The following is a 26,624-nucleotide window of genomic DNA, read 5'->3' on the forward strand; positions in this document are numbered from 1 at the left end:
TTATTCTAAGGGATTTGATTCTCTATATGCAAGCATTTCTTTTTGTTTTGTCAATATGTTCTTTTTTTAAACTATATATACTTTAAAACTTCTACTGTTCTTTGCTATTTATGATCTTTCCTGAGATTATAAAACAATAAAAATTGTTATTTATACGTAGATTTTATCTAATAAAAAAAAAACAATATTTGTATGGCAGGAAACGAGCAAGAAAAGGGTCATCCATGTCATCTTTGTAAAGAGGTATTTGAGTTTATTTCATGTGCAAACTATAAAAGTCCTGAATAATCATTTTAAATAATGACACAGTTGGCAAAAAAAATATTAACGATAGTTTACATTGCAGACTTTCTGCAGTCAGTGGCGTGTTTTAAAAAGTAGTTAGGTAATCGTTAGGTATATCCTTTTTTAGTTTTACGCCACTGAACCTAACCTCCATACATGTCGGCATAGGCATGAAACCTCCACAACACCACCAGGCTTTTGGGAAATTGATTTTCCAGGCAGCCCTGAGATAAGGAAGCAGAAACTTATGTTCAATGTAAACGACAAGTTACCTGATGCTGCAAAACCAAGGTGGATAAAGGGAAAGGAAGAAGAGAAGCAGCGTAAGCACTCTCCTTATTTGCAGTTACATTTTGTTTGTTTGTTGGAGTTGAAATTTCGACTATTTGTACAAGCTTTCAAATAATTTTTATAGGCCTATTAAATTTAGCCAAAGAGTGTAGAAACCGTACTGATGAGTTATCTACCTCGAAAACAGATTCATCTGATCATACGAATACTGACGAAATTATGATCTCTTCTCCAGCAAAAAAAACATTTTATTCTTCAGAGCTCTTCGAAAACACTAAAGAAACATCAGTGTTAGTTAGTGACTCTTCTGTATCATCAGGACCAAACTCATCGTGTGCAAATTCTGAAGACAAAACCAATGTAAGTGAGACAACAGCTGCTGTTAGCGAAACAACATCAGGTGCTAGTTGTAATTTCTCTGAAGATCGGTTGTTGGAAACTGGAGCAGATGCAGGGAGTGTTGTGAGTGAAGGTATTGATGAATTTGGATCTACAGGTACTGTTACTTATGATTGCATACTGCAAGGTAACACCATCACTATCATCAAGGATGCATCCTCCTCAACAGCTGATGATACTGGTCCTGATGTCATTATACAGGAGATATCACCATTGCATGATGCTTTTCCAGGACCTCTTTTTAATGCACAAAAAATCGATCCAATTATTAAAAACTCGCCCACTGACAGTGTGCAACGAAAGTCCTTTAAGACTGAAAAAAATAATAAACTAGCAAATCGTGATTGTTCATTAAGGAATGTGAAGAAGGGGAGCCGCCTCAAATCAAAAACAAAAAGATCTCGCACCTCCTTTACACGCGACGAAGTTGTTGTTTTATCAGACGATGACAATGACAATATCTGTGATGAAATTGTTGACATTTCATCTTCTTCCAGTGATGACGACTCCAACAAATGGAATAAAAAATGTCAATATGGTATTGCAGAAAATAAGCATGCTGAAAAATCCTTTGTGAATACTGTGGTTCCAAGTGACATAACTAAAAGAACTATTGGAAATACTGCTGTTCATCCATCTATACTGAATGCAACAAAAGTTGAGATTATAAAAAAGTTGCAAACTAACGTAAGTGCGACACAAAAAGGTTCTGTTAATGCTGTTTCTAATATAAGTGCGGCTCAAAGCACTCCATTGAATAATGTTGATACTGTACCTAAAGATTTCCATTCTGTAACAAATCCATGTGTTCCTACATGCAAAGATTCAACACTTTCTAATTTACTGACCACATCTAGTATTGCAACTTTTCCCATGGATTCTTCGTTAAGTAGTACAGCTTCTGAATCAAGTTGTGTTTCATCAATTATTAATACCCCTTCAGTTAGCGGTATTTCCTTGCAAAACAAAAGTGTATCCACAACAAACGTTTTGTCGTATAATATTACACTATTGAAGGATAGTAGGGTGGTTACCACAGTACCTAGTATTTCTGGTCCAGGTGACATTATGTCCTTATCAAGCAATACTTTAATTACAGCAAATGCAAATACAAACAATGAGAATTCAAAAAGTGTTGAGGAGAGGAGTAATGTTATATCAAGTGTTTTATCAGTGTCATCAGTCGCAAAAGATGATGAAGCTAAATTAATTGATAATCATGCTAAGGAACTGCAAAGTAATATAAAAACTAATGTTGATTTACCATCAGTACTTTCTGACAACAATGATTTGAAATGTGAAGTCCAAGAGAATGTAAAAACTAGTGGGCTGACACAAAAGAACGAGAAGCAGAAGAACAAGAAACCACCCACAAAATCAAAGGATCATAAGTTGCGAAGTAATTTTCACTTTGGCACTGCATCATTTCTTAGTGAGTTGCTCTCTGAAGTAACACAGAATAAGAAGAACGTACCAACTGTGAAAGAGCATGCCAAAAGAGAAGAGACCTGGAAAACAAATAACATTAAAAATAAAACTATATCCTGTACTAATCAGTTTACCTTTAAAGGAAATACTGAAAATGGTAAACACGAGATTATAAACGAAATAAGTAAAGAGAATCGTGAAGAAAATATTTCTATGGCAACAGTTCAAACAAACAATCTGCAACCTCATGCACAACGAAAGCTACTAGAAGAAGGTGAAAACAAGAATGATCATTATGTAAATGAAGGAAAAAAACATGACACGGTTGAAGCTCAGCATTTTGTAATGAGTGATCTTATGATAGATGAAAACAATGATGATATTACTAGTATACCCAAAAACGAACAGATAACTAGTGATACCGATGTAACGTATCAAAGGTAGGCGTACTTTTTTTCCTTTTTTTTCCTATGTTTTCTGTAATATAGGCACTATTAATATGATTCAATGTCATTTTGTTCGGAGTGCGCCAACTTTTGTTTTGTTTTTTGTTGGTATTATGTGTACCAAGACAGTTTTAAATTACAACCTAAGACTTCCAAACCACTTATTACTTTAATCAATAGGTTTAAAACAATGATATTAATGTACATAATTTATTCATTCTCTGACTAGCTGAATACCCGTGGGAGAATTCACTGAATCTCTCCTTAAACCGATATAAGGGATACCAAACAAAAACATACAAGACAGTAATTTAAATTTTCAAAACTCACATTTCAAACCCGACCCTGGGCTCTTTGTCTCTTTTATAACGGGATGGCAAAGAGAGAAAAAAGCCCTAGGATCACGGTTGCCACAATCTGCATTATTCTGTGTTTATAACCGCTGAAACAGAACATCCAAAAAAATTATAAAACAACAATGGAAAATGTCCAAAAAAATTAAAGGTTTTTAACAGCCCTTACGTAAAAAACGAGTACGCTAAAACTATATACTTGCTTTGCCATTCTAGAAGTACACCAGGGAAAAAAAGATACCCAACATTAAAAAAAAATCCAACATTTTTCATTAAGTCATACAAAATCAGCTATTCAGTCTATTGCATATGGCAAACCTTCCAAAGTTGTACTCAAAATATAAGAAATTGATAGTTGAAAACACATAAAATAAAAATAAAAAAGGTGAATCATTTGGTATATTGTATATCTACCGAAATATTTCAATCTTAAAAGAACAGTTTGCTTTAACAGACTCAAACTTTTAATCAAGAAAATCACGCATAAAATCAGAGAAGATAACAATGCAGCGTTTTCGAATTTAAGAATCAAATATACTTTAAACGATTGTAACGTAACAGATGTAAACATTGATTTAAGTTTAGGTTTTAAGTTTATTTATAACAACATCAGCACTGAATCACACAGTCTGTAGTGTTAAAAAACAGTTACAACGACAAAATTACTTTGCACAGTTTATATAAATTCTTCTCTGGGATATACACGCTGTTTTTCTAAGAATAATGTGCTTTATTTTCAGCCTCGATGTTCTAAACTTCTTTGTCAAATACTATCCTCATTATTCTCAATGTGTTCTTAACATGACTATGGCCTGTAAATATATAATGCCTTAATAAAAATAGAGCATGCTATAAGTTACTATAGCTAGCTAATGGCAATTTCTACTACATGTAACGACCCATTGCTTGGACAGAAAAGTTTAGTTCGTTTGATATACAATAAAGAAAGTAAACTTCTAATCAATTTTTGACAACAACATTAACTTCGTTCGACACCAACAGTTTGTTTTTTACATTTTAGATTCGAATTACATTCATATTCGAATGCAATACAACCTCGGTCCCAGAACACAAAAATTGAAAATATAGAAAAACATAGAAGCTTTAAGCTAACCTCATGATGAGTAGACATTGGCATGTTTTGTTTAAAATAACTTATCTTCAGGATTAATTTGAAAAACAGACAACCTTCTTCGCTTTGGTTTTCTTTTTTCGGTTGATAAACAACTTGTTTCCGTGAGATACGGCGTACACATAGTAAACCGGGGGTAGAATTAAATTATTCTATAAATACCCCATGGGGTTTTTAAAACAAAAAAACAAAAACGTTTAAAAAAAGGTTTTAATAAAATAAAAAAACAGAGTTCTATTTTTTAAAGCAATAAGAAAAAGGAATTAAATGTTTAAATAGTAACCCCTTGATTTGCGTTTTTTAAATTTTGGCGTAACGCCACGCTTTGGGGACACAATGCATGAGAAATAAGAAAGTGACTCGTATATTATTGTCCTGGGCCTCAACGTGCGCATACACACACACACGCAAACTTATAAACAATGATATTAATGTACATAATTTATTCATTCTCTGATGTAATGACATACTGTCAATATGTCATTCGTACTGCCATATATTTGTTTAGTTGTTTAAAGTATTGTTTTATATTTTAGTTATGCTCAATGCAGCTTTACAGAAACAGAACCAAAACAACTTGCTTTAGCTGTAAATGAGTTTAACACGTCGCATGAGAATTATCTTCGTGGATGTACATGGTAAGTAAATATGATGCAGTGAATGATGGCATAACCTTTGTTGGTAGAGTTTTAGTATTGGCATTTGGTATATTTTGAGTGCAGTATATGAACTTTTTTTATTTACCATAGCAACTGTTAAATAAGAAAGAAAAGCTTCGAATAGTATTTCTTTATTTCTAAAACCTGGTTACTGTGTTGCCTTTATTTTTGTATTTTCTATAGAGAATTTAACTCTTATTGTATTTCATTGCTGCATCAAGAGGGTGATTTGTGGAGGTTTATTTTAAAAAAGAAGAAAAAAACCTGTAGGACTATTGTTATAAAGTCACCCTCAAACCTACATTATTTTTCTTAATTATATGGTACTATATAAAATATGTGAAACTTACTAATGTACTTGCTAAAAACCTGTTTATTTAAAAAAACTAAAAATTCCAACGTTTGAAAACACTACCATTTCTTTTGAAATCTAATAATTGTAACATTACCTCCAGTAATAATGCTTTTTTACATTTTACATTTTGATAAGGAAGCATTACCATTCTTCTAATTCTCTGAGGTGAACATCGATGTGTTTTTCTTTTATCCAAGATAGATGTAACTTGAACTTAGAAATGTTTTGTGCTCGTTTTCTCTCTAAATTTAGATGTTGTTCGTTATTGGGGCATGTAATGACAAATTAAAACATAAATTGCCCACATGAAAGACAAGTTTTCTGATGCGCAAATGTGAACAATGTTTTCCCAACGTGAAATAAATTGAATTAAGAGGGCTGAGTATGGATACCTTTGCTCGCCTTCTCACATGGGGATTTTAAATTAATGAAATAAGGGTTTTGCAAATGTAGCAAAAACGTGATACCATTTTTATAATGCTAGACATTCTGCTTTTTTTGGTGATATTGTGATATCTTTAACTTGGTTTCAGGTCTCCTGATGGGTGTTCTATTTTGACGAACAGTAGTGATAATATATTGCGTTTGTTTACCATACCTGATGACATTGACAAAAACACGGACAACGAATTGGTATGTAAAGTGCTTGACTTTAATTTATTTTTTTATGCATTTCGTACATCCTGTAAATATTTCCTTACTTTCCATGGATATTTATTACTGGTTTTTCAAAGTTAAGCTATACTTGGACAGTTCTAACTTTATTCAAGCTTATACTTTACGTTCAATTGAACTTATAAATTCTACATCACCATACAATACGAAGATTGCCAAGTGATTATGTTTGATACAAATTATACAAAAGTCCCAAACATGATTTTAAAATACTTAAAAGCGATTGTAAACTTCACCACATCGACATTTTTTTATTTGTTTGTTGATTATTTTTGGTTTGTTTTAAAAGTTTAGGGGAAAATCTGAGTTTTGATGTAACGTAATTCTTTAGACTGCTTCCCTGAGAATGAGTGAAGGTGAAACTGTATATGATATGACATGGTATCCGTTTATGAACTCAGCTGATCCAGATACTTGCTGGTATGTATGAGCAGGTATATTGTAGGCGCAAGAGTATACACAATTGACAAAAACGCAAATAGTGAAAACGTTGAAACTGTGTTTAGTTAAAATTTGTTTAATTTGGTCAAATGCACTGACTGTTTTTGGCCTGTTCGTTTTTTAATTTCTTTCTTTTTCTGGAGGCAGACCGAGAACAATTTGGCAGCAGGTAGTAGTGACAGACTTCCTGCAGAGGAATTTGCAGAGGATGTTAGATCTAACACATTCTATATCAGATGAACAGAGAGTTATTAAAACACCCTGTCCAACCGATGCTAGCATAAAAACGGTTGTAAAGCGGAGAATAATAATGATGTTTGTTTTTGTTTTGTTTTTATTTTGCTTTTAGTGCTTTTGTTCAGTTGTTTCCTTCTTGATCAGATGCATTTTGCTACAAGATTACTAGTAGTAATTACCTTATTGGGGGGAAAACAGGGTTTATATTGGTTCAATTCATAGAATATTCACTTTCCCTGACTAAATTTGGGTTTCAAGCGAAGAAAAAAATCTTCCCCTCTTCTGTAATCATGAAAATTATAGTTTAATAGAGAAACTAGTTGATTTTCTTAAGTAGAAACGAAAGAACTCTAATAAAAACGGCCAGTAGTAAAGTTCTCTGAATTCATATAGCTGGCTGTGGGAGCAAATTTGTTACCGTGGAAAAACTTTAGTCGCTAACCTTTAAAATAAGTCTTTTTTCACAGATTTTTTCCTTGATAAAGTATCTGGCGTGACGTGTATGTTTTGTTAAGTCATGTAATGATATTTAGTTTTAATGTGTGACTTTTTATTAGTGTACTGATACTGTAACCTTTTCTTCAGTTTTATTTCTACAAGTCGAGACCATCCAATTCATCTTTGGGATGCATGTACTGGACGTATCCGTTGCTCTTATCGCGCCTTTGATCAGATGGTGTGTGCAATTGAACTTCTGATATATTTGTTGAAGATGTTTATATTAGTATTTACCTTGTCAAATCTTGGACCCCTTAACCATTTATTTGAATCCATTTTTACATATTTGGAAAACGTTGTTAAATCCAAACCTTTGTTACACTTAGAAGGATGCCTCTCATAATTAATTTGCCTTTTTTCAACTCATTGTCCAAAATGACTGGACAAAAAACGATTTATTTCCAGAGCATACTACTCCTCTGTGATAGTCCAAGATATTTATATTTTGGACTAGAACTAATGGTCTCTTGTGGAATTAAAGGACCAGACTGACACAACGAAATGCAACAAAATAGTATTTTTGTTTACGTTGACAGGATGAGCTTGCAAGTGCAAACAGCATTGCTTTTAACCTTGACGGAAGTAAGATTTACTGTGGCTTTAATAAAGTTGTGAGAGTGTTTGATTCAGCAAGACCTGGACGAGATTTTACAGAAATACACACAGTTGGTAAGCTTTGACGTTTATTAAAGTTTTTAATTGGTAATTTTTTAATTCGTTAATAAAAACAGCACAATTTTTTTATATTGTGCCAAGATTGTTTGAAAATGCCTTTTCTAATTATTGTTTTCACTTTTTAGCTAAAAAACAGCCGCACAGAAAAGGTATAAATATTTTACTAAATGAAGAATGAATGAATAAATGAATGAATGAATGAATGAATGAAAAAATGAATGAATGAATGTGTAAGTGAAAAAATAAGCAGGTTCAAAGAATAAAAGTAATAAAATGTGAAACTATTTTTTTGATACAGTCTACGAGAGTAATACGTTATTTTTGTACTGCAATTGCTGCACTGTGCTATGATTTCATATATCTTAAAGAAAGAAAAGTTTTGAAACTAAATTCTTCGCAGAACTATTTCGCAAAAATAAATATCATGAGACCGGCATGTCAATTGTAAAAACGGATCACAGTGTAAGCATGAGGTTATGGTTTATGTTTTGGCTGCGGTTGTTAACACATATATGATGACTCTCTGTAAGTAAAGAATGTAACATACTGAATTTATTATTATTATTATTATTTTATTGATAGGACGAAACAGATTCGCACTTAACATGAACCAATCAGGAATTATTTCATCCATTGGTTTTTCTAGAGAGTACAACGGTTTGTTTGCTCTGGGTTCATTTTCAAAATCAAGTATGTACTGGATTATTATTATGGTTTTTTCATTCATATCTGATCAATTTCTGTAAGATAAAGGGGACGAAATATTAACAGTAACTCCTTAATGTCTCCTCATTTTTTTTCTTGAAGCTGCAAATGCCTTAAAGGTAATATATAGAGAATAAACAAACAATAAATGAGCTGTTTTTTCGGAAATATGCACAAATTTCTTTATGCAGCAATGCGTTTTACGACAACGACAACAACCACATGGAATTCTTCCCTTCAGAAAAAACAAAATTGTAGGCACAAGTGTGCTAACACAATTTAGCTTTGTTTACAAGAAAAATAAAAGGTAACTTGTCCATCAAACATCATAAGAAAACTAAGTTTGTATGCTTCATAACTTTCCGTAACATATAATAAGCATAAAACTAGCTGGCTACCTAGCAAAATATTTCGAAAATTTGGAGCTGCAAATTATTTCTTAACTTCGATAACTCGATGCAACCTTGTTTTCTGTGTAATTGCATATAAACTCTGCGATTGATTTTACGTTCTCTGCCTCGTGTATGTTTCAACATGCTCCCATCAATTTCCTACTTTGTCCTAAAATCACATGACTATGTCTTGTTCTATTGAGGCATTTCTGCTGCTGACAACAGCATGCTGAGACCTTTACCCCTATATATGATTGCATATTATCTTTAATTGCATTTCTCAAAGGCTCATTACATAAGGACAACTGTAATTGTATTTAACAAAATTATTTTTTTGCGGTTTTATTCTTGTTGTTCAGTCCTCATTTTTTGCATTTGTTGTTCTTTTATTTAAACATATCTTTCATTTCTGTTTTTAAGTTTTCCTCATTTTATGTTTCTTCTCCTTCATTTATGTTTTTGTTATTGTTTCTGACATCTCTTTACTTTGTTTTTCAGTCGGTTTGTATTCTACGAGTGATAACAAGTTGTTGCATATTTTAAACGCTGATGTAGATGGTCACCTTGGTGGGATCACTCAAGTAAAATTTACAGATGATGGTTTATACCTATTTAGTGGTGGAAGAAAGGTAAAGTATGGTTTTTTCTAAAATGTGTAATTGTTGTACGACAGCGTCAAGAAAACATTGCTTTGTAAATTTCTTTTAGAATTCAAAACTAAGTCCGTTTAAAAGTTTCAAACTGTGTCCCAAAAGAAATTAAATTAAAAATAATTTTTTGAGGAAACATATCTTTTATTAAATACTCATTGAGAACCTTCGCTATTCCTTCTTCGAAAAACCTTATAAACTCATTTCTATCCGACCATTTTATAATATTGACTTTTTTAGTGTTGTGGTTGGACGGTTTGTTAACCCTATTCAGTCCGGGGGGGCGGATTCCGCCCCCCCCTGACGGTTTTTTTTAATAACTCCTGATTGCTTTCCTATATAGCTATGATAATTAGTGAGTTTCAACATTTATCTATTAGACACCTGCATGCTAAATTTTTAGGTCCTATACCTTTCAGAGGCTTTGATATTGGCCATTACTCGAAACTACCCCTAAAATCTCTATGAAATCCTTATAATGGGAAAAATATAATAACTCCTGTTAGGATTATCCTTAGAACTTGAAACTTGCAACACAACTTTGTTTCATCAAGAAGAATCATTTTGAATAATTTTGACACGTGACTAATCCGATTTCCCGATTTTATCAGATTTTACTCGAAAATCAGAAAAAAACGGATTTTCGGGCAATTTTTGGCAATTTTTTATCTGATCCATGTAAAAACCGGAAGATATGTTAAAAAAATTTATTTAGTTTTCAAAAACTTCAAACAGAATGTAAAAATTCACTCTAGAACAAAAGTAATTATATTTTAAGTAGATAGTTGCATTTTTAACAATTTTCAAGCTTCTGATGACGTCACAGAAAATGTGCTGTAGCAAGCAAAAATTTATTGCTGCCATTTTGTTCCTTTTATGACGTAATTTAAGTGTGCCAAGTTAGATTCAATTTGAACAATCCTATAAAAAGTTATTGAGGGGGGGGGGGGGCGGAATCAGGCTCCCCCCGGTCATAGTATGTTCGAAAAACCCCGGACCGAATAGGGTTAAGTGCGATAACAAATGCAACAATTTGACATCTTAGCAGAGATCAGTATAATTGAAACTTCTTGATTCTCCAATTCTTATTCTGATCGTATTTCAACTTTTGAATTCAATCAAATATAATCCGAAATCATGCAATTTTTCTTGACATTTTCCATCAGCAATGAAAGTAGCTGTGAACCGAGAAAGACCCTTGATATATGATGCTACTACTAAAATCTAACCACTAACTATGTGGTTAAAATAGAAGTAAACCATGCTAAGTTACTACAGAAGAGGAAAGTAAAAATGTGAATCAATTTCCTGTTATATTTGCGGCATGAAAAAACACAACCTTAAATCCCTTACAGACCATTTCTACTGCAAAACATTGTACAACTCCAACTTCTCGGTCTTTTGTCTTTCAATATGATTTTTTTTATAGGACACTGAACTTATTTGTTGGGATATGAGGAACACGACGATGCCTTTGTTTAAACTCCTTCGTGCAGTCAATACAAATCAAAGAATACAATTTGATATAGACAGGTGAATTGAGTAGAAGCTTCCCTGATTTATTTTCTTTGATGTACTGAAGATTTTTTTTTTTTTGACAGAATGTGGATAGAATATTTGCTATTCTCACTAAAAAAATTTGATAACAGAGGATAAAAAGTTTAACAACCATACAGTAATTAAATAACCTGCTACAACGGTTTTTTGATTATGTTGTCGTTAATCTTTGTTCGGAAGCGAAGCTCGTATCAGAAATACAAAATTAAAAGGGATTTGATGCCATCAAAACAGGACTTTCTGAAACCTAAACGATGCTAATTTTAAAAATAACAAATATCAAATCATATCAAATTTTTCCAAGAGTATAATTTTGAAGAAGCATAAGGAAGGATATCTTTTCCTTTTAAAATTGATATTTGATAAATTTTTTTATCTCTTTACTTTGCAGATGTGGTTGTCACGTTGTGAGCGGTGATAGCAACAATGTGATAAATGTATGGGATTTGAACGACATTTTCGACAATATCACCGATGACGTAATATCTCATCAACCTACTCATCAATATGTTGCTCATGAAGATGCAGTCAATGCTGCGAGGTAAACGTGTTTTTATTTATGTTGTATATGTAAGCAAAGTATTCGAGTTTAAAATGAAAATACTGAATCATACTTCTTGGGTTCAGCCTTGTGACGTTCAGATCCTATAATAATGTCCTTACAGTGTTTTTAAAAACTGTTAGTAATTTAGAAGGGTAGATAAAATAGACATTTTTTTCAAAAGCATAACGCTTATAAGCATTATCAGTCTCAAATAATCTTTTATATGACTTAATTAACACCATTACAATATCTGAACTTGGCCTTGTGTCCTTACACCCTCGATTTTGTGGCTGTTCTTTTTAATATAAAAAAGGACCCTTTTTACCCATATAGCTCATAGGAAACGTTTAAATTTTTAATTTGTTTATTCGATAAGGATAATGTAAGCATACTCTAAACCTGATTGTGTTTTTCGCATAAATGAGGAATGAGGAATTTATGAAATTTTGTCGCTAAGAAGTGATCAATTTATATACTACAGACAAAACCTTTTTCGTTTAACAGTCATTGCCGAAATTTGAAACAAAATGGCCGTCACCAAATGGACGCCAGCAACGATTGACACACCAATTTTCATACACTAATTTTTATACACCAATTTCATACACCACAAATTCTTAAAGATTTAGTTCTTTTATGCAATCGTTTCCATGCTCACAAATAGGAATATATACGCGAGGAATATATAAATGTAAAGGAATAATAATGATTATACTAATTGAAAAGATTCCTGAAGTTATAGTATTAATCAACACGGAAGTGTCTTGTAAGATATATAAGCTCCCCTTACTCTCGAGTGCGAAACGCTATTCCGTTGTACCGAAAGTATGGATTTAAACAAATAGCCTAAGATCATCAGTGGCGATCATTGACAAGTTCAAAATGCACATTGTATGCCTATGTAAATTCTTGTGACGGCGAACTCCGAAGTGAGCTGTATTGTTCCCTCGTGTTTTATCGTCCATTGTTGTAGTTCTACTTGGAATTATCAGAGGAACGAAAGGTGTAGCTGTTTCTCTTGTTGTCATATTTCATGAAATAATAGTTACAACTACTTTACACCTACGCCAAATATACAGTACTATTCAAAGTTCGCTACTAAACTATAATAACAAGCTTTTTTTATATCATAGCTTACACCCAACTAAATCTCTGCTGGCTACAACATCTGGTCAACGTCATTTTATCGTCGACGATTCTGATTCAGATTCTATGGAAACAGACAATAAAACTATACATAATTTTGATAATTCATTAAGAATTTGGAGCATTTAGTATTTTTTAGTTTAAGAAAAGAGAAAACTTTTTCTTTTGTGTTTTAACTGTAAATGTTTTATGACATTATCACCTAATTTTGTATCCACCTCGAGGGAGAAAGTGTGTTTGAATCAACCTTACAATTTCGACTGCCTGTTGTGTGGACTCATTCAGAAAGTAGATACTCTTCAAAACTAGTTTTAATATCAGATGAACACTTTTTACCAGATGTATTATCAACGGTGACAAAAACCTGTGACCATTTTTAATCTCGGTCCACCGAGTCCTTGCGTTTCAGATTAGATCTTGTGCAAATTCTTGTATAGGTGTGCGATCTTCCTTCACGTTGCATCCAGTGCTTCTCTATTATATTGGTTCGATGCAGGAATTTACGGGCTATTTTTCGGCTTGTTTTTCGTGTCTCATATGCGTTCCATCCTGATGTCAAAAAATATATTTGAAACCACTTTGTATGTATGTGTGTATGTGTGTATGGATGGATGGAGGGATGGAGGGATGGAGGGATGGAGGGATGGATGGATGGATGGTTTTTAACACTGTCTTTTGTTGTCGCATGTTCAAGACAACATTCATGTAGGTTCCGGTCTGTTTTACCGATGTAAATATTTGAACAACCAGGACAACAAAAACGGTATACTAAATTTGACTCGTTTTATCTTTGTTACTCGTGAAATAACTGATTTTTGTTGTAGAATAAGTTAGTTTCAGGATAAGTTTCACATTTCGACGGACATACCTCCGCAATTTCCTTTCTAAAGATCAAACTAAGTGTTGACTTTGACCGCCAAAGTAAGTCTTAATCCTTTAAAAAACCCTTGTCGCTCACAAGTTGATTTTGTTGCCCAAAATTGAAGCCATTCAACAAGTTTGTTACCCAGACAAACACGATCCCATGCCCTGTTGGGTTTTTTATTTATACAAGGAGGAAAGCGTAAGGCTTTGTGATAACAATAATTATCAGTCTATCTTCTGCATAAGAAGAAAAAAAAAAGATTTTTTTTTAAATTTGATGAATCAATATTTTTTTCCTCTTTCGTTATTATTATTATTATTATTATTATTGTTATTATTATTATTATGAATGTTTATACAGGATGGATATAATTCAGTTTTTAAAAAACTGCTCTTAATATATGTCCTGTGAAAAATAAAATTATAAAATATTATTATTATATAACAGTTAAAAACATGAGTTAAAAATACTAGCTTTACAATAAAGCATAAAATAATTTATTACAGGTTAAAATAGCTTTTAGTTTTTCTTACGAAACTTGGTAAAGTATCCGAATTTCGATTGGCAAGTCATTATAAATCTTTGATCCCATAAATTTAAAACCAGATCTATTTACTTCAAGTCTCACTCTAGGTATTGTCAGTAAGTAATTGTTGTTTCGGGTGTTTCTACTGTGCGATCTTTTCTCGAAGAAATCTTCAAAATTGCTACACACTGCTTTTTCCAAGCATTTTCTGACGAGCATGACAGCATGTTTCTTTATTTTATTCATAATTGGTACTTGACGTTTCTCTGTCACCTTCGCAATTCTTCTATCAAGCGATTGAAGCTTATTTTGCTGGCCGTTGGTAAGATTCAGGTTTGTAGTGCTGCAGTAAAGAAGTGTTGGCAGCAGCATTCCGACATATATTTTAGTGATGGCATTGTTCGTTAAGTTGGATTTCAATGAGAGTAGTAAACGAAGCTTAGTAGACATTTTCTTGTAAAGACTTATAAAGTGATGGTTCATTGACAAAGTCTGGTCGAGAACAGTCCCAAGATATCGATATTCGGTGGTTGCGTTAATTAGCTTTCCGTTGATTTCCAAGTTCAAGGTTGATCCGTTTTTATTCAAATTTTTGCGAGTGCCGAATATCATCGATTCGGTTTTTCCATCCTTCAGATTTAATACAAGTTCGTTTTCAATGAAGTATCTGTCTACGTTTTTCAATTCAGCGTTGAAAGCGATCTCAAGTTGCTGGCTTGTTTTTCGTCCAATGTATAACACGGTATCGTCCGCAAAGTTTAGTACTCTAAAATGTTTCAAACAATTTTCGAAATCATTGAAGTAGATTAAAAAGAGACAGGGTCCAAGAATGGACCCCTGTGGTACACCACAAACAATGGGGTTGGGCAACCAGTTTAGTGACAAACCTTTGACTCCATAACTTCTTACTTTTTGACAGGAGAATGGAGTGGCTTAAAGTATCGAAAGCCTTCGACAGGTCAACGTAAAGCGCACCTGTTAAATTTCCTTTGTCCATCTCCTTCCTGATTTCCTCTGTCAGATAGAGTTTGGCTAATTCGGAAGATCGTTTCTTGCTGTATCCGTATTGGTTGGGTGTTAAAATTTCATTTTCTTCAAGATAGTTCACAAGTTGAACATAAACAGCTCTCTCCATTATTTTAGATTTGACCGGTAGGATGGAGATCGGTCGATAGTTTGACATTTCGTCCATTTTCCCACCCTTGTGGAGTGGGATGACTTTCGCCAACTTCCATTCAGTTGGTATGGTGGCTGTTTTTAGCGACAAGTTGATGATGAACGATAAGGGACTTCATAACGCTGTGGCTCCGTCTTTCAAAAGTCCTGATGGTATTTGGTCATAACCTGTAGCTTTCTTGCGCTGCAACTTCTTCAGCTGACTTTCAACAAATACCCGGACCGAATAGGGTTAAGTGCGATAACAAATGCAACAATTTGACATCTTAGCAGAGATCAGTATAATTGAAACTTCTTGATTCTCCAATTCTTATTCTGATCGTATTTCAACTTTTGAATTCAATCAAATATAATCCGAAATCATGCAATTTTTCTTGACATTTTCCATCAGCAATGAAAGTAGCTGTGAACCGAGAAAGACCCTTGATATATGATGCTACTACTAAAATCTAACCACTAACTATGTGGTTAAAATAGAAGTAAACCATGCTAAGTTACTACAGAAGAGGAAAGTAAAAATGTGAATCAATTTCCTGTTATATTTGCGGCATGAAAAAACACAACCTTAAATCCCTTACAGACCATTTCTACTGCAAAACATTGTACAACTCCAACTTCTCGGTCTTTTGTCTTTCAATATGATTTTTTTTATAGGACACTGAACTTATTTGTTGGGATATGAGGAACACGACGATGCCTTTGTTTAAACTCCTTCGTGCAGTCAATACAAATCAAAGAATACAATTTGATATAGACAGGTGAATTGAGTAGAAGCTTCCCTGATTTATTTTCTTTGATGTACTGAAGATTTTTTTTTTTTTGACAGAATGTGGATAGAATATTTGCTATTCTCACTAAAAAAATTTGATAACAGAGGATAAAAAGTTTAACAACCATACAGTAATTAAATAACCTGCTACAACGGTTTTTTGATTATGTTGTCGTTAATCTTTGTTCGGAAGCGAAGCTCGTATCAGAAATACAAAATTAAAAGGGATTTGATGCCATCAAAACAGGACTTTCTGAAACCTAAACGATGCTAATTTTAAAAATAACAAATATCAAATCATATCAAATTTTTCCAAGAGTATAATTTTGAAGAAGCATAAGGAAGGATATCTTTTCCTTTTAAAATTGATATTTGATAAATTTTTTTATCTCTTTACTTTGCAGATGTGGTTGTCACGTTGTGAGCGGTGATAGCAACAATGTGATAAATGTATGGGATTTGAACGACATTTTCGACAATATCACCGATGACGTAATATCTCATCAACCTACTCATCAATATGTTGCTCATGAAGATGCAGTCAATGCTGCGAGGTAAACGTGTTTTTATTTATGTTGTATATGTAAGCAAAGTATTCGAGTTTAAAATGAAAATACTGAATCATACTTCTTGGGTTCAGCCTTGTGACGTTCAGATCCTATAATAATGTCCTTACAGTGTTTTTAAAAACTGTTAGTAATTTAGAAGGGTAGATAAAATAGACATTTTTTTCAAAAGCATAACGCTTATAAGCATTATCAGTCTCAAATAATCTTTTATATGACTTAATTAACACCATTACAATATCTGAACTTGGCCTTGTGTCCTTACACCCTCGATTTTGTGGCTGTTCTTTTTAATATAAAAAAGGACCCTTTTTACCCATATAGCTCATAGGAAACGTTTAAATTTTTAATTTGTTTATTCGATAAGGATAATGTAAGCATACTCTAAACCTGATTGTGTTTTTCGCATAAATGAGGAATGAGGAATTTATGAAATTTTGTCGCTAAGAAGTGATCAATTTATATACTACAGACAAAACCTTTTTCGTTTAACAGTCATTGCCGAAATTTGAAACAAAATGGCCGTCACCAAATGGACGCCAGCAACGATTGACACACCAATTTTCATACACTAATTTTTATACACCAATTTCATACACCACAAATTCTTAAAGATTTAGTTCTTTTATGCAATCGTTTCCATGCTCACAAATAGGAATATATACGCGAGGAATATATAAATGTAAAGGAATAATAATGATTATACTAATTGAAAAGATTCCTGAAGTTATAGTATTAATCAACACGGAAGTGTCTTGTAAGATATATAAGCTCCCCTTACTCTCGAGTGCGAAACGCTATTCCGTTGTACCGAAAGTATGGATTTAAACAAATAGCCTAAGATCATCAGTGGCGATCATTGACAAGTTCAAAATGCACATTGTATGCCTATGTAAATTCTTGTGACGGCGAACTCCGAAGTGAGCTGTATTGTTCCCTCGTGTTTTATCGTCCATTGTTGTAGTTCTACTTGGAATTATCAGAGGAACGAAAGGTGTAGCTGTTTCTCTTGTTGTCATATTTCATGAAATAATAGTTACAACTACTTTACACCTACGCCAAATATACAGTACTATTCAAAGTTCGCTACTAAACTATAATAACAAGCTTTTTTTATATCATAGCTTACACCCAACTAAATCTCTGCTGGCTACAACATCTGGTCAACGTCATTTTATCGTCGACGATTCTGATTCAGATTCTATGGAAACAGACAATAAAACTATACATAATTTTGATAATTCATTAAGAATTTGGAGCATTTAGTATTTTTTAGTTTAAGAAAAGAGAAAACTTTTTCTTTTGTGTTTTAACTGTAAATGTTTTATGACATTATCACCTAATTTTGTATCCACCTCGAGGGAGAAAGTGTGTTTGAATCAACCTTACAATTTCGACTGCCTGTTGTGTGGACTCATTCAGAAAGTAGATACTCTTCAAAACTAGTTTTAATATCAGATGAACACTTTTTACCAGATGTATTATCAACGGTGACAAAAACCTGTGACCATTTTTAATCTCGGTCCACCGAGTCCTTGCGTTTCAGATTAGATCTTGTGCAAATTCTTGTATAGGTGTGCGATCTTCCTTCACGTTGCATCCAGTGCTTCTCTATTATATTGGTTCGATGCAGGAATTTACGGGCTATTTTTCGGCTTGTTTTTCGTGTCTCATATGCGTTCCATCCTGATGTCAAAAAATATATTTGAAACCACTTTGTATGTATGTGTGTATGTGTGTATGGATGGATGGAGGGATGGAGGGATGGAGGGATGGAGGGATGGATGGATGGATGGTTTTTAACACTGTCTTTTGTTGTCGCATGTTCAAGACAACATTCATGTAGGTTCCGGTCTGTTTTACCGATGTAAATATTTGAACAACCAGGACAACAAAAACGGTATACTAAATTTGACTCGTTTTATCTTTGTTACTCGTGAAATAACTGATTTTTGTTGTAGAATAAGTTAGTTTCAGGATAAGTTTCACATTTCGACGGACATACCTCCGCAATTTCCTTTCTAAAGATCAAACTAAGTGTTGACTTTGACCGCCAAAGTAAGTCTTAATCCTTTAAAAAACCCTTGTCGCTCACAAGTTGATTTTGTTGCCCAAAATTGAAGCCATTCAACAAGTTTGTTACCCAGACAAACACGATCCCATACCCTGTTGGGTTTTTTATTTATACAAGGAGGAAAGCGTAAGGCTTTGTGATAACAATAATTATCAGTCTATCTTCTGCATAAGAAGAAAAAAAAAAGATTTTTTTTTAAATTTGATGAATCAATATTTTTTTCCTCTTTCGTTATTATTATTATTATTATTATTATTGTTATTATTATTATTATGAATGTTTATACAGGATGGATATAATTCAGTTTTTAAAAAACTGCTCTTAATATATGTCCTGTGAAAAATAAAATTATAAAATATTATTATTATATAACAGTTAAAAACATGAGTTAAAAATACTAGCTTTACAATAAAGCATAAAATAATTTATTACAGGTTAAAATAGCTTTTAGTTTTTCTTACGAAACTTGGTAAAGTATCCGAATTTCGATTGGCAAGTCATTATAAATCTTTGATCCCATAAATTTAAAACCAGATCTATTTACTTCAAGTCTCACTCTAGGTATTGTCAGTAAGTAATTGTTGTTTCGGGTGTTTCTACTGTGCGATCTTTTCTCGAAGAAATCTTCAAAATTGCTACACACTGCTTTTTCCAAGCATTTTCTGACGAGCATGACAGCATGTTTCTTTATTTTATTCATAATTGGTACTTGACGTTTCTCTGTCACCTTCGCAATTCTTCTATCAAGCGATTGAAGCTTATTTTGCTGGCCGTTGGTAAGATTCAGGTTTGTAGTGCTGCAGTAAAGAAGTGTTGGCAGCAGCATTCCGACATATATTTTAGTGATGGCATTGTTCGTTAAGTTGGATTTCAATGAGAGTAGTAAACGAAGCTTAGTAGACATTTTCTTGTAAAGACTTATAAAGTGATGGTTCATTGACAAAGTCTGGTCGAGAACAGTCCCAAGATATCGATATTCGGTGGTTGCGTTAATTAGCTTTCCGTTGATTTCCAAGTTCAAGGTTGATCCGTTTTTATTCAAATTTTTGCGAGTGCCGAATATCATCGATTCGGTTTTTCCATCCTTCAGATTTAATACAAGTTCGTTTTCAATGAAGTATCTGTCTACGTTTTTCAATTCAGCGTTGAAAGCGATCTCAAGTTGCTGGCTTGTTTTTCGTCCAATGTATAACACGGTATCGTCCGCAAAGTTTAGTACTCTAAAATGTTTCAAACAATTTTCGAAATCATTGAAGTAGATTAAAAAGAGACAGGGTCCAAGAATGGACCCCTGTGGTACACCACAAACAATGGGGTTGGGCAACCAGTTTAGTGACAAACCTTTGACTCCATAACTTCTTACTTTTTGACAGGAGAATGGAGTGGCTTAAAGTATCGAAAGCCTTCGACAGGTCAACGTAAAGCGCACCTGTTAAATTTCCTTTGTCCATCTCCTTCCTGATTTCCTCTGTCAGATAGAGTTTGGCTAATTCGGAAGATCGTTTCTTGCTGTATCCGTATTGGTTGGGTGTTAAAATTTCATTTTCTTCAAGATAGTTCACAAGTTGAACATAAACAGCTCTCTCCATTATTTTAGATTTGACCGGTAGGATGGAGATCGGTCGATAGTTTGACATTTCGTCCATTTTCCCACCCTTGTGGAGTGGGATGACTTTCGCCAACTTCCATTCAGTTGGTATGGTGGCTGTTTTTAGCGACAAGTTGATGATGAACGATAAGGGACTTCATAACGCTGTGGCTCCGTCTTTCAAAAGTCCTGATGGTATTTGGTCATAACCTGTAGCTTTCTTGCGCTGCAACTTCTTCAGCTGACTTTCAACAAATACATTTGAAACGTAAGTGAATGCAAAAACAGTATTCGTATTTTCATTCACTTGACTTGGCTTACTCCATATAAATTCCTTCATTGGCAGTGCAAGAGATTTAAGTTTATTTGCACATGTGGAAAAATATGAACAAAAACTACCAGCTTTTGTTAAGTTTTCTGCAGCCGATGTACATGTTCCATTGTTTTCCGACTTCCCTTTTGTTGGAAAAATGCTTTTAATAATTTTCTTTAGGTTTTTATAAAGACTCCTATCAGCACTGTTGCCTGATTTTCGTGCCTTCCTCTAGACAGTATCTCTGCGAGACATAAGTCTCCTAACCTCCGTACCTAACCACGGGCACTTGCCTCCCTTCACTCTCTTTTGTATGAGCGGCGCGTGTTTATCGATTACGGTTAACAAAATATTTTTAAAATAACTCCACGCACTAATTACATCAGTCAATGTGTACAAATGCTTCCAATTTTGTTTATTTAATTCTTTTAAAAAATCATCATGGTTGTAGTTGGTATAATTACGACAAGTAATTACTTTTGGTGGAAGTTTTTGACCAGTGTGTCTTCGAACGCAAGCGACGCAATCGTGATCGCCAATACTCAAGGGTTTAACTTTCGTGGAACGAATTAGCGAGTGATTGTTTGTATAAATCAAATCTATAAGGGTGCTTGATTCTCTTGTTGTTCCCGTAGCCGCTGTTACCAACTGTTTAAATCCCTGGACAGCCATTAGCTCCGTAAATTCTGAATGATCATTTTTATTTTTATAGTTAACATTAAAGTCGCCCATAATGATAACTTCTAGCGATAGGTCGTTAACGGTCTCAAGCGTATATTGAAAATATTCTTTCCACTTCTTGTGTAAGTGAAGTGAATTGCCCGGGGGTCGGTAGATACAGCAAATTAGATAATGTTTCGCTTTTTCCGGGCATATTTCGATCCAAATGTTTTCTAAAAATTCACATTCAAGGTCTTCTCGTCGTTTTCAGTTTATATTCTCCGATACGTATATAGCAACACCTCCTCCTAGGCCAGTTTTTCGTCTCTTTTCTACAAACTGGAACCCCGGAATACAAAACAAGTTATCGCTTTATGTGTCTCTGAGAGAGATAAAATTGAGTTTTTCTCTCCCGAAAATCAAGCCTTAAGATTTGGTAAACAATTTGTCAAACCTCTACAGTTTTGGTGAAATAACTTTACTCCTTTTCTGAAAGTAAAATCTGTTAATCGGCTTGGGCACGCTTCAATATCTCCTGCTATCAATAAAAGTAGCGGTAAAAACAAACTGCGTTTTACGTAAGCTAAATTCCTGCTCTTTTGATACTGCCATAAACAACCAAAAGAAATTGCAGCATCCACTCGTGTTAGATTTGTTGAAACTTCACTATTTGTGAACAGTGGCTTCTTTACAAGTATACCAATAATTAAAACAACAAGAATCTTTGTCAAGAGCCAACTTGCGTCCGCTCTGGCCGCCATCTGCAATAGAAAGCTATAAATATAAATATAATATAATATATAAATATAAATATAATATAATAAATATATAATAGAAAGTTAAAACTGATTCGCCAAATATTCTCACAAAAAGAATTTATTCTACGAAATTTATCATCACATTTGCGAGCATTGAATCGATGTTCAATGCGTGCAGGTGCTATGTAAGTAATCAAGGTATGGCGAACAATCAATGGTAAATGTTTAATAATGTTCTCCACAAGCAATAACGAACGCTATTGTTATATTACACAGGCCACATATCACTACTCATTCCAAATATTTATAAAGGACTTAGGACTTAGGAACTTAGGTTGCTGCTATAATTCATTGCCCGGTCGTGGGCCATGGTGTTATTACCGATGAGGTAAAAGTCGCGAACACTTTTGTAAGCAAGTCATTTTGGGCCACGAGCTTAATATGTACTTCCTTTCGTTTAGATACGAGGACCTTCGGAAGATTATATGCGAACTTTAGTGTACTCATTGTTGTAAAAATATGTTGTCAAATAAATACCTCTAATATATGAACTTTTCCTTCCCAATAAGATCCAGTAGGAGATGAATGATTTGACTGCCAATTTTCTTTTTGTCATGTCGCTGCAGCCAACCACATTTGAATTATTGCATAGGGTGCCTTGAGTGTCCGTATTTGCTGAAAGGAGTAGTAAGCGTTATTTAGTAAAGCCTGAAATCTTCTGGCGCCGCCATACCCAGAATCGCAATGCAACCGTGCAAGCGTAGCGTGAGCATTTCTATCCAAGGCGTTATTAACCGACTATTGCCGTTTTTTGCTACTTTGTCAACTTGGCAATTCTGTCTCATTCGGAGCCACAATTTTGATAGTCAAAAATGTCAGGGCGGATACGGAAAGCATAAATCTAAATACAAAAAGGCTACTTTTGCGGGCGTTATTAATACAACATAAAATAACTTGTCTATCTGTACCGAGAAAGTTTATGCGAGGTCAAAAGCATAGACCGAACATGCGAGGTCGCTACGCTGACCGAGAGTAATATTTCTCGTAAGATGACAAGGTTGTAAAAAAAATAGAGAACTTTCCATTTGAGTTTTATTGTTTCAATTTTTCAAATACATGTTTATCACATAAATTCGACGTTGTTTTGCTTGTTTTTCATTGTGCTGTTAATGTTTTTAAAAGCATTTTCTTTTATCTGCGACACCGAACGTGGAACATGTTTTTCTGATTCTGACGGAGTGAATCGTGATTTAGGATTTACTGCAACTTCATTTTTCAGTGTGGATGTGTTTGGCTATTTTTTCCAATGTTATTTGTATGCATTTATAGTTATTAATATGTATGTTACAAGGTCAAAAATTGCACCGGGCTGTATGAAGCTCGTCGTTGAGGCTTTTACCCAATCAGTGCTGTGGATTTCCCGTATATACTGATTTAAAATAGCTATCAGTAAATAATACTGTATAAGGCCCGCTAGTGCCGTTTATAACCAAGCCGTTATCGAGGGTATATAAATGACAGCGCAGGGGCATTAATGAAAAGTCATGGGATAAAAATACTTAACGTCCAATTGAAGCAGTGACGTTAAACGCACGTATTTCATTTCGACTACTCATCTCCAGCATTGTTCTTAATAAGAAATGTTAATAGCATGTTAAACAGGGAAACGTATCCCTAGTTGTCAAAACAGGGTTACGTTGACGTAAATTTTGAAGCATATTAGAAAATTCTTTTTTTTTATCTCTTCATCCCTGACAAAAAAGGCGCACGATGCAGCGCGTATTGGTACTTAAATCCGCAAAATCGACCGTGTCTTGTGTGAATGGACACCTTCTAGATGTGATGTAGTACGCAACAAAAATAGTTTCTACATGTGAGTTATCTAAAACAACAAGACATTGTCAGAACGTCGTATAATGAACAATCCAATGATCTAGGATTGGCAACGCATCCTTCTGATGGAATTTAGCTCTTTTGTTTCATATTCATTGAAATTGAAGGGAATATCACCTTCACCGCGAAAGAACGATCTCTTGAAAGTATAACACGCATGTATGATTGGGAATTGTTGGTTTGGTCACCGAAGACAAGAATAACTCGTGTGTGATTCGTGTGCACCCTAGTCCTACACCACTCCGATAAAAACCTTCCGTTTATTCAACAATCAACAATGATCTTCATAGACCGTGTCAACATATTTCAAAGCGAAACCCACAAGAGTTTAAACGGTGAATGCTACATGCACAATATCTTCCCCGGAGGCGAATTTACGTTGTAATTTGTAAACGGCCATCTTGATTATAAGCACTCATTAATTACAGTAATTAGAGAGAAAAGAGCGTATAAAGAAGGCTTTAACATGAATTGGACTAATACGATTCGCGCACCGACGAAATAAGAGCCGGAATCATGAGGAAATATCAGATTTACGTGATTTGTTTTGTTGTTTTGGCTTTTGCCGCTGCCACAGGTATTTTAATGCTTCTTCATTGCAATTGCCGTCAATGTTTCGTCGCAATAATAAAAAAAATGCATTTGTTCTTAATTTTTCAGCTACAAGAGTTTGCAGCAACAGAAATATCTTGTGCTCTGTGGTTAGATCAACTAGTTGTTCAAAGAAAATCGTTTCCAGTCATTGCCCAAGGCTTTGCAACACATGTGGAGGTAATACGGCTTCTTACACTTGAGGGGGTTGTCATTGCATTTTAGTTGTGAATCTACCTAATTTGTTTCGTAATAGCAAAATGTCGAAACATAAAGGCGTCAATGCGCGTTGATTGTGGCTACCATGGAATTAGTCCGTTGGATTGCTTGAGAAAGGGATGTTGTTATGGCGAATTAAAGGTGGCTGGCCCGTGGTGTTATCATCGAAAAGGTAAATTTTCGACTATGTTTTCGGCATTAACACTGACAATTTGGGCCACTAATTATTTCTCAAAATACTCTAGCAAACTGTCCCATGATTGAAGCAAACAAACGTGAAGATTGTGGTTACCCTGGGATAAGCAAATCAGATTGCGTCAAAAAAGGATGCTGTTACAACGCGATCAAGGAAAAGGGACCGTGGTGTTATTACAGGCAAGGTAAGTTGTTCCGCTCTTACTGATTAGGTATTTTGAAAGCATTGTGTACTCTTCCATCCGTAATTTTAGAAAAATGCCGGAAAATAGCAGCAACAAGACGTCATGATTGTGGTTATCCAGGCATAACGAAGCGGGCATGCGAGAAGAAAGGCTGTTGTTATAGTGAATTGCTAAACCAAAGTGGACCGTGGTGCTACCACCGACTAGGTAAGCATAGAAGTACGCTCTCCACATTCGTCGCAAAATAACATAATGCGCGATCCTTAAAGTTTTTACTGCTGGTTTGTGTTGAATTTTCGTTAGAAAAATGTCTGCGCAAAGCAACAGAACGTGACGACTGCGGCTATCCTGGTATAACAGAATTCGAATGCATGAAAAGAGGTTGCTGCTATAATTCATTGCCCGGTCGTGGGCCATGGTGTTATTACCGATGAGGTAAAAGTCGCGAACACTTTTGTAAGCAAGTCATTTTGGGCCACGAGCTTAATATGTACTTCCTTTCGTTTAGATACGAGGACCTTCGGAAGATTATATGCGAACTTTAGTGTACTCATTGTTGTAAAAATATGTTGTCAAATAAATACCTCTAATATATGAACTTTTCCTTCCCAATAAGATCCAGTAGGAGATGAATGATTTGACTGCCAATTTTCTTTTTGTCATGTCGCTGCAGCCAACCACATTTGAATTATTGCATAGGGTGCCTTGAGTGTCCGTATTTGCTGAAAGGAGTAGTAAGCGTTATTTAGTAAAGCCTGAAATCTTCTGGCGCCGCCATACCCAGAATCGCAATGCAACCGTGCAAGCGTAGCGTGAGCATTTCTATCCAAGGCGTTATTAACCGACTATTGCCGTTTTTTGCTACTTTGTCAACTTGGCAATTCTGTCTCATTCGGAGCCACAATTTTGATAGTCAAAAATGTCAGGGCGGATACGGAAAGCATAAATCTAAATACAAAAAGGCTACTTTTGCGGGCGTTATTAATACAACATAAAATAACTTGTCTATCTGTACCGAGAAAGTTTATGCGAGGTCAAAAGCATAGACCGAACATGCGAGGTCGCTACGCTGACCGAGAGTAATATTTCTCGTAAGATGACAAGGTTGTAAAAAAAATAGAGAACTTTCCATTTGAGTTTTATTGTTTCAATTTTTCAAATACATGTTTATCACATAAATTCGACGTTGTTTTGCTTGTTTTTCATTGTGCTGTTAATGTTTTTAAAAGCATTTTCTTTTATCTGCGACACCGAACGTGGAACATGTTTTTCTGATTCTGACGGAGTGAATCGTGATTTAGGATTTACTGCAACTTCATTTTTCAGTGTGGATGTGTTTGGCTATTTTTTCCAATGTTATTTGTATGCATTTATAGTT

General features: G+C 34.3%; 3 protein-coding genes across 6 annotated transcripts; all 3 read left to right on the forward strand.

The window, feature by feature from the left end:
* The first annotated feature begins 140 nt into the window (after positions 1–140).
* LOC130635559 (uncharacterized) lies at positions 141–13,044 on the forward strand. Of its 3 annotated transcripts, none has more exons than XM_057444915.1 (14): positions 141–243; positions 413–608; positions 701–2,843; positions 4,871–4,972; positions 5,882–5,981; positions 6,355–6,443; positions 7,287–7,377; positions 7,736–7,868; positions 8,000–8,023; positions 8,457–8,564; positions 9,470–9,600; positions 11,051–11,154; positions 11,570–11,719; positions 12,856–13,044. In XM_057444915.1, exons 1-14 carry the CDS (start codon positions 193–195, stop codon positions 12,995–12,997), a joined length of 3,564 nt encoding a protein of 1,187 aa, XP_057300898.1. In that variant the 5' UTR covers positions 141–192; the 3' UTR covers positions 12,998–13,044. The 3 variants fall into 3 exon arrangements, with proteins under 3 accessions (XP_057300898.1, XP_057300899.1, XP_057300900.1); XM_057444916.1 differs by having other exon boundaries at positions 716–2,843; XM_057444917.1 differs by lacking the exon at positions 12,856–13,044 and adding an exon at positions 11,992–12,040.
* A 2,558-nt stretch (positions 13,045–15,602) lies between these two features.
* On the forward strand, positions 15,603–18,083 carry LOC130635562 (telomerase Cajal body protein 1-like). Its single transcript, XM_057444922.1, has 3 exons — positions 15,603–16,193; positions 16,609–16,758; positions 17,895–18,083. The coding sequence occupies exons 1-3, from the start codon at positions 16,114–16,116 to the stop codon at positions 18,034–18,036; spliced, it is 372 nt and encodes a 123-aa protein (XP_057300905.1). The 5' UTR covers positions 15,603–16,113; the 3' UTR covers positions 18,037–18,083.
* Positions 18,084–24,531: 6,448 nt separating this feature from the next.
* Positions 24,532–25,867, forward strand: LOC130635396 (integumentary mucin C.1-like). Of its 2 annotated transcripts, XR_008982156.1 has the most exons (6): positions 24,532–24,633; positions 24,717–24,827; positions 24,904–25,038; positions 25,112–25,246; positions 25,316–25,681; positions 25,755–25,858. XR_008982156.1 is itself a non-coding variant. In XM_057444726.1 (5 exons), exons 1-5 carry the CDS (start codon positions 24,573–24,575, stop codon positions 25,492–25,494), a joined length of 621 nt encoding a protein of 206 aa, XP_057300709.1. In that variant the 5' UTR covers positions 24,532–24,572; the 3' UTR covers positions 25,495–25,867. The 2 variants fall into 2 exon arrangements, 1 of the variants encoding a protein (XP_057300709.1); XM_057444726.1 differs by having other exon boundaries at positions 25,316–25,867.
* The last annotated feature ends 757 nt before the right edge of the window (positions 25,868–26,624 follow it).

The sequence above is a fragment of the Hydractinia symbiolongicarpus genome, chromosome 3 (genome assembly GCF_029227915.1).
Source record: "Hydractinia symbiolongicarpus strain clone_291-10 chromosome 3, HSymV2.1, whole genome shotgun sequence".
Classification (NCBI taxonomy): domain Eukaryota; kingdom Metazoa; phylum Cnidaria; class Hydrozoa; order Anthoathecata; family Hydractiniidae; genus Hydractinia; species Hydractinia symbiolongicarpus.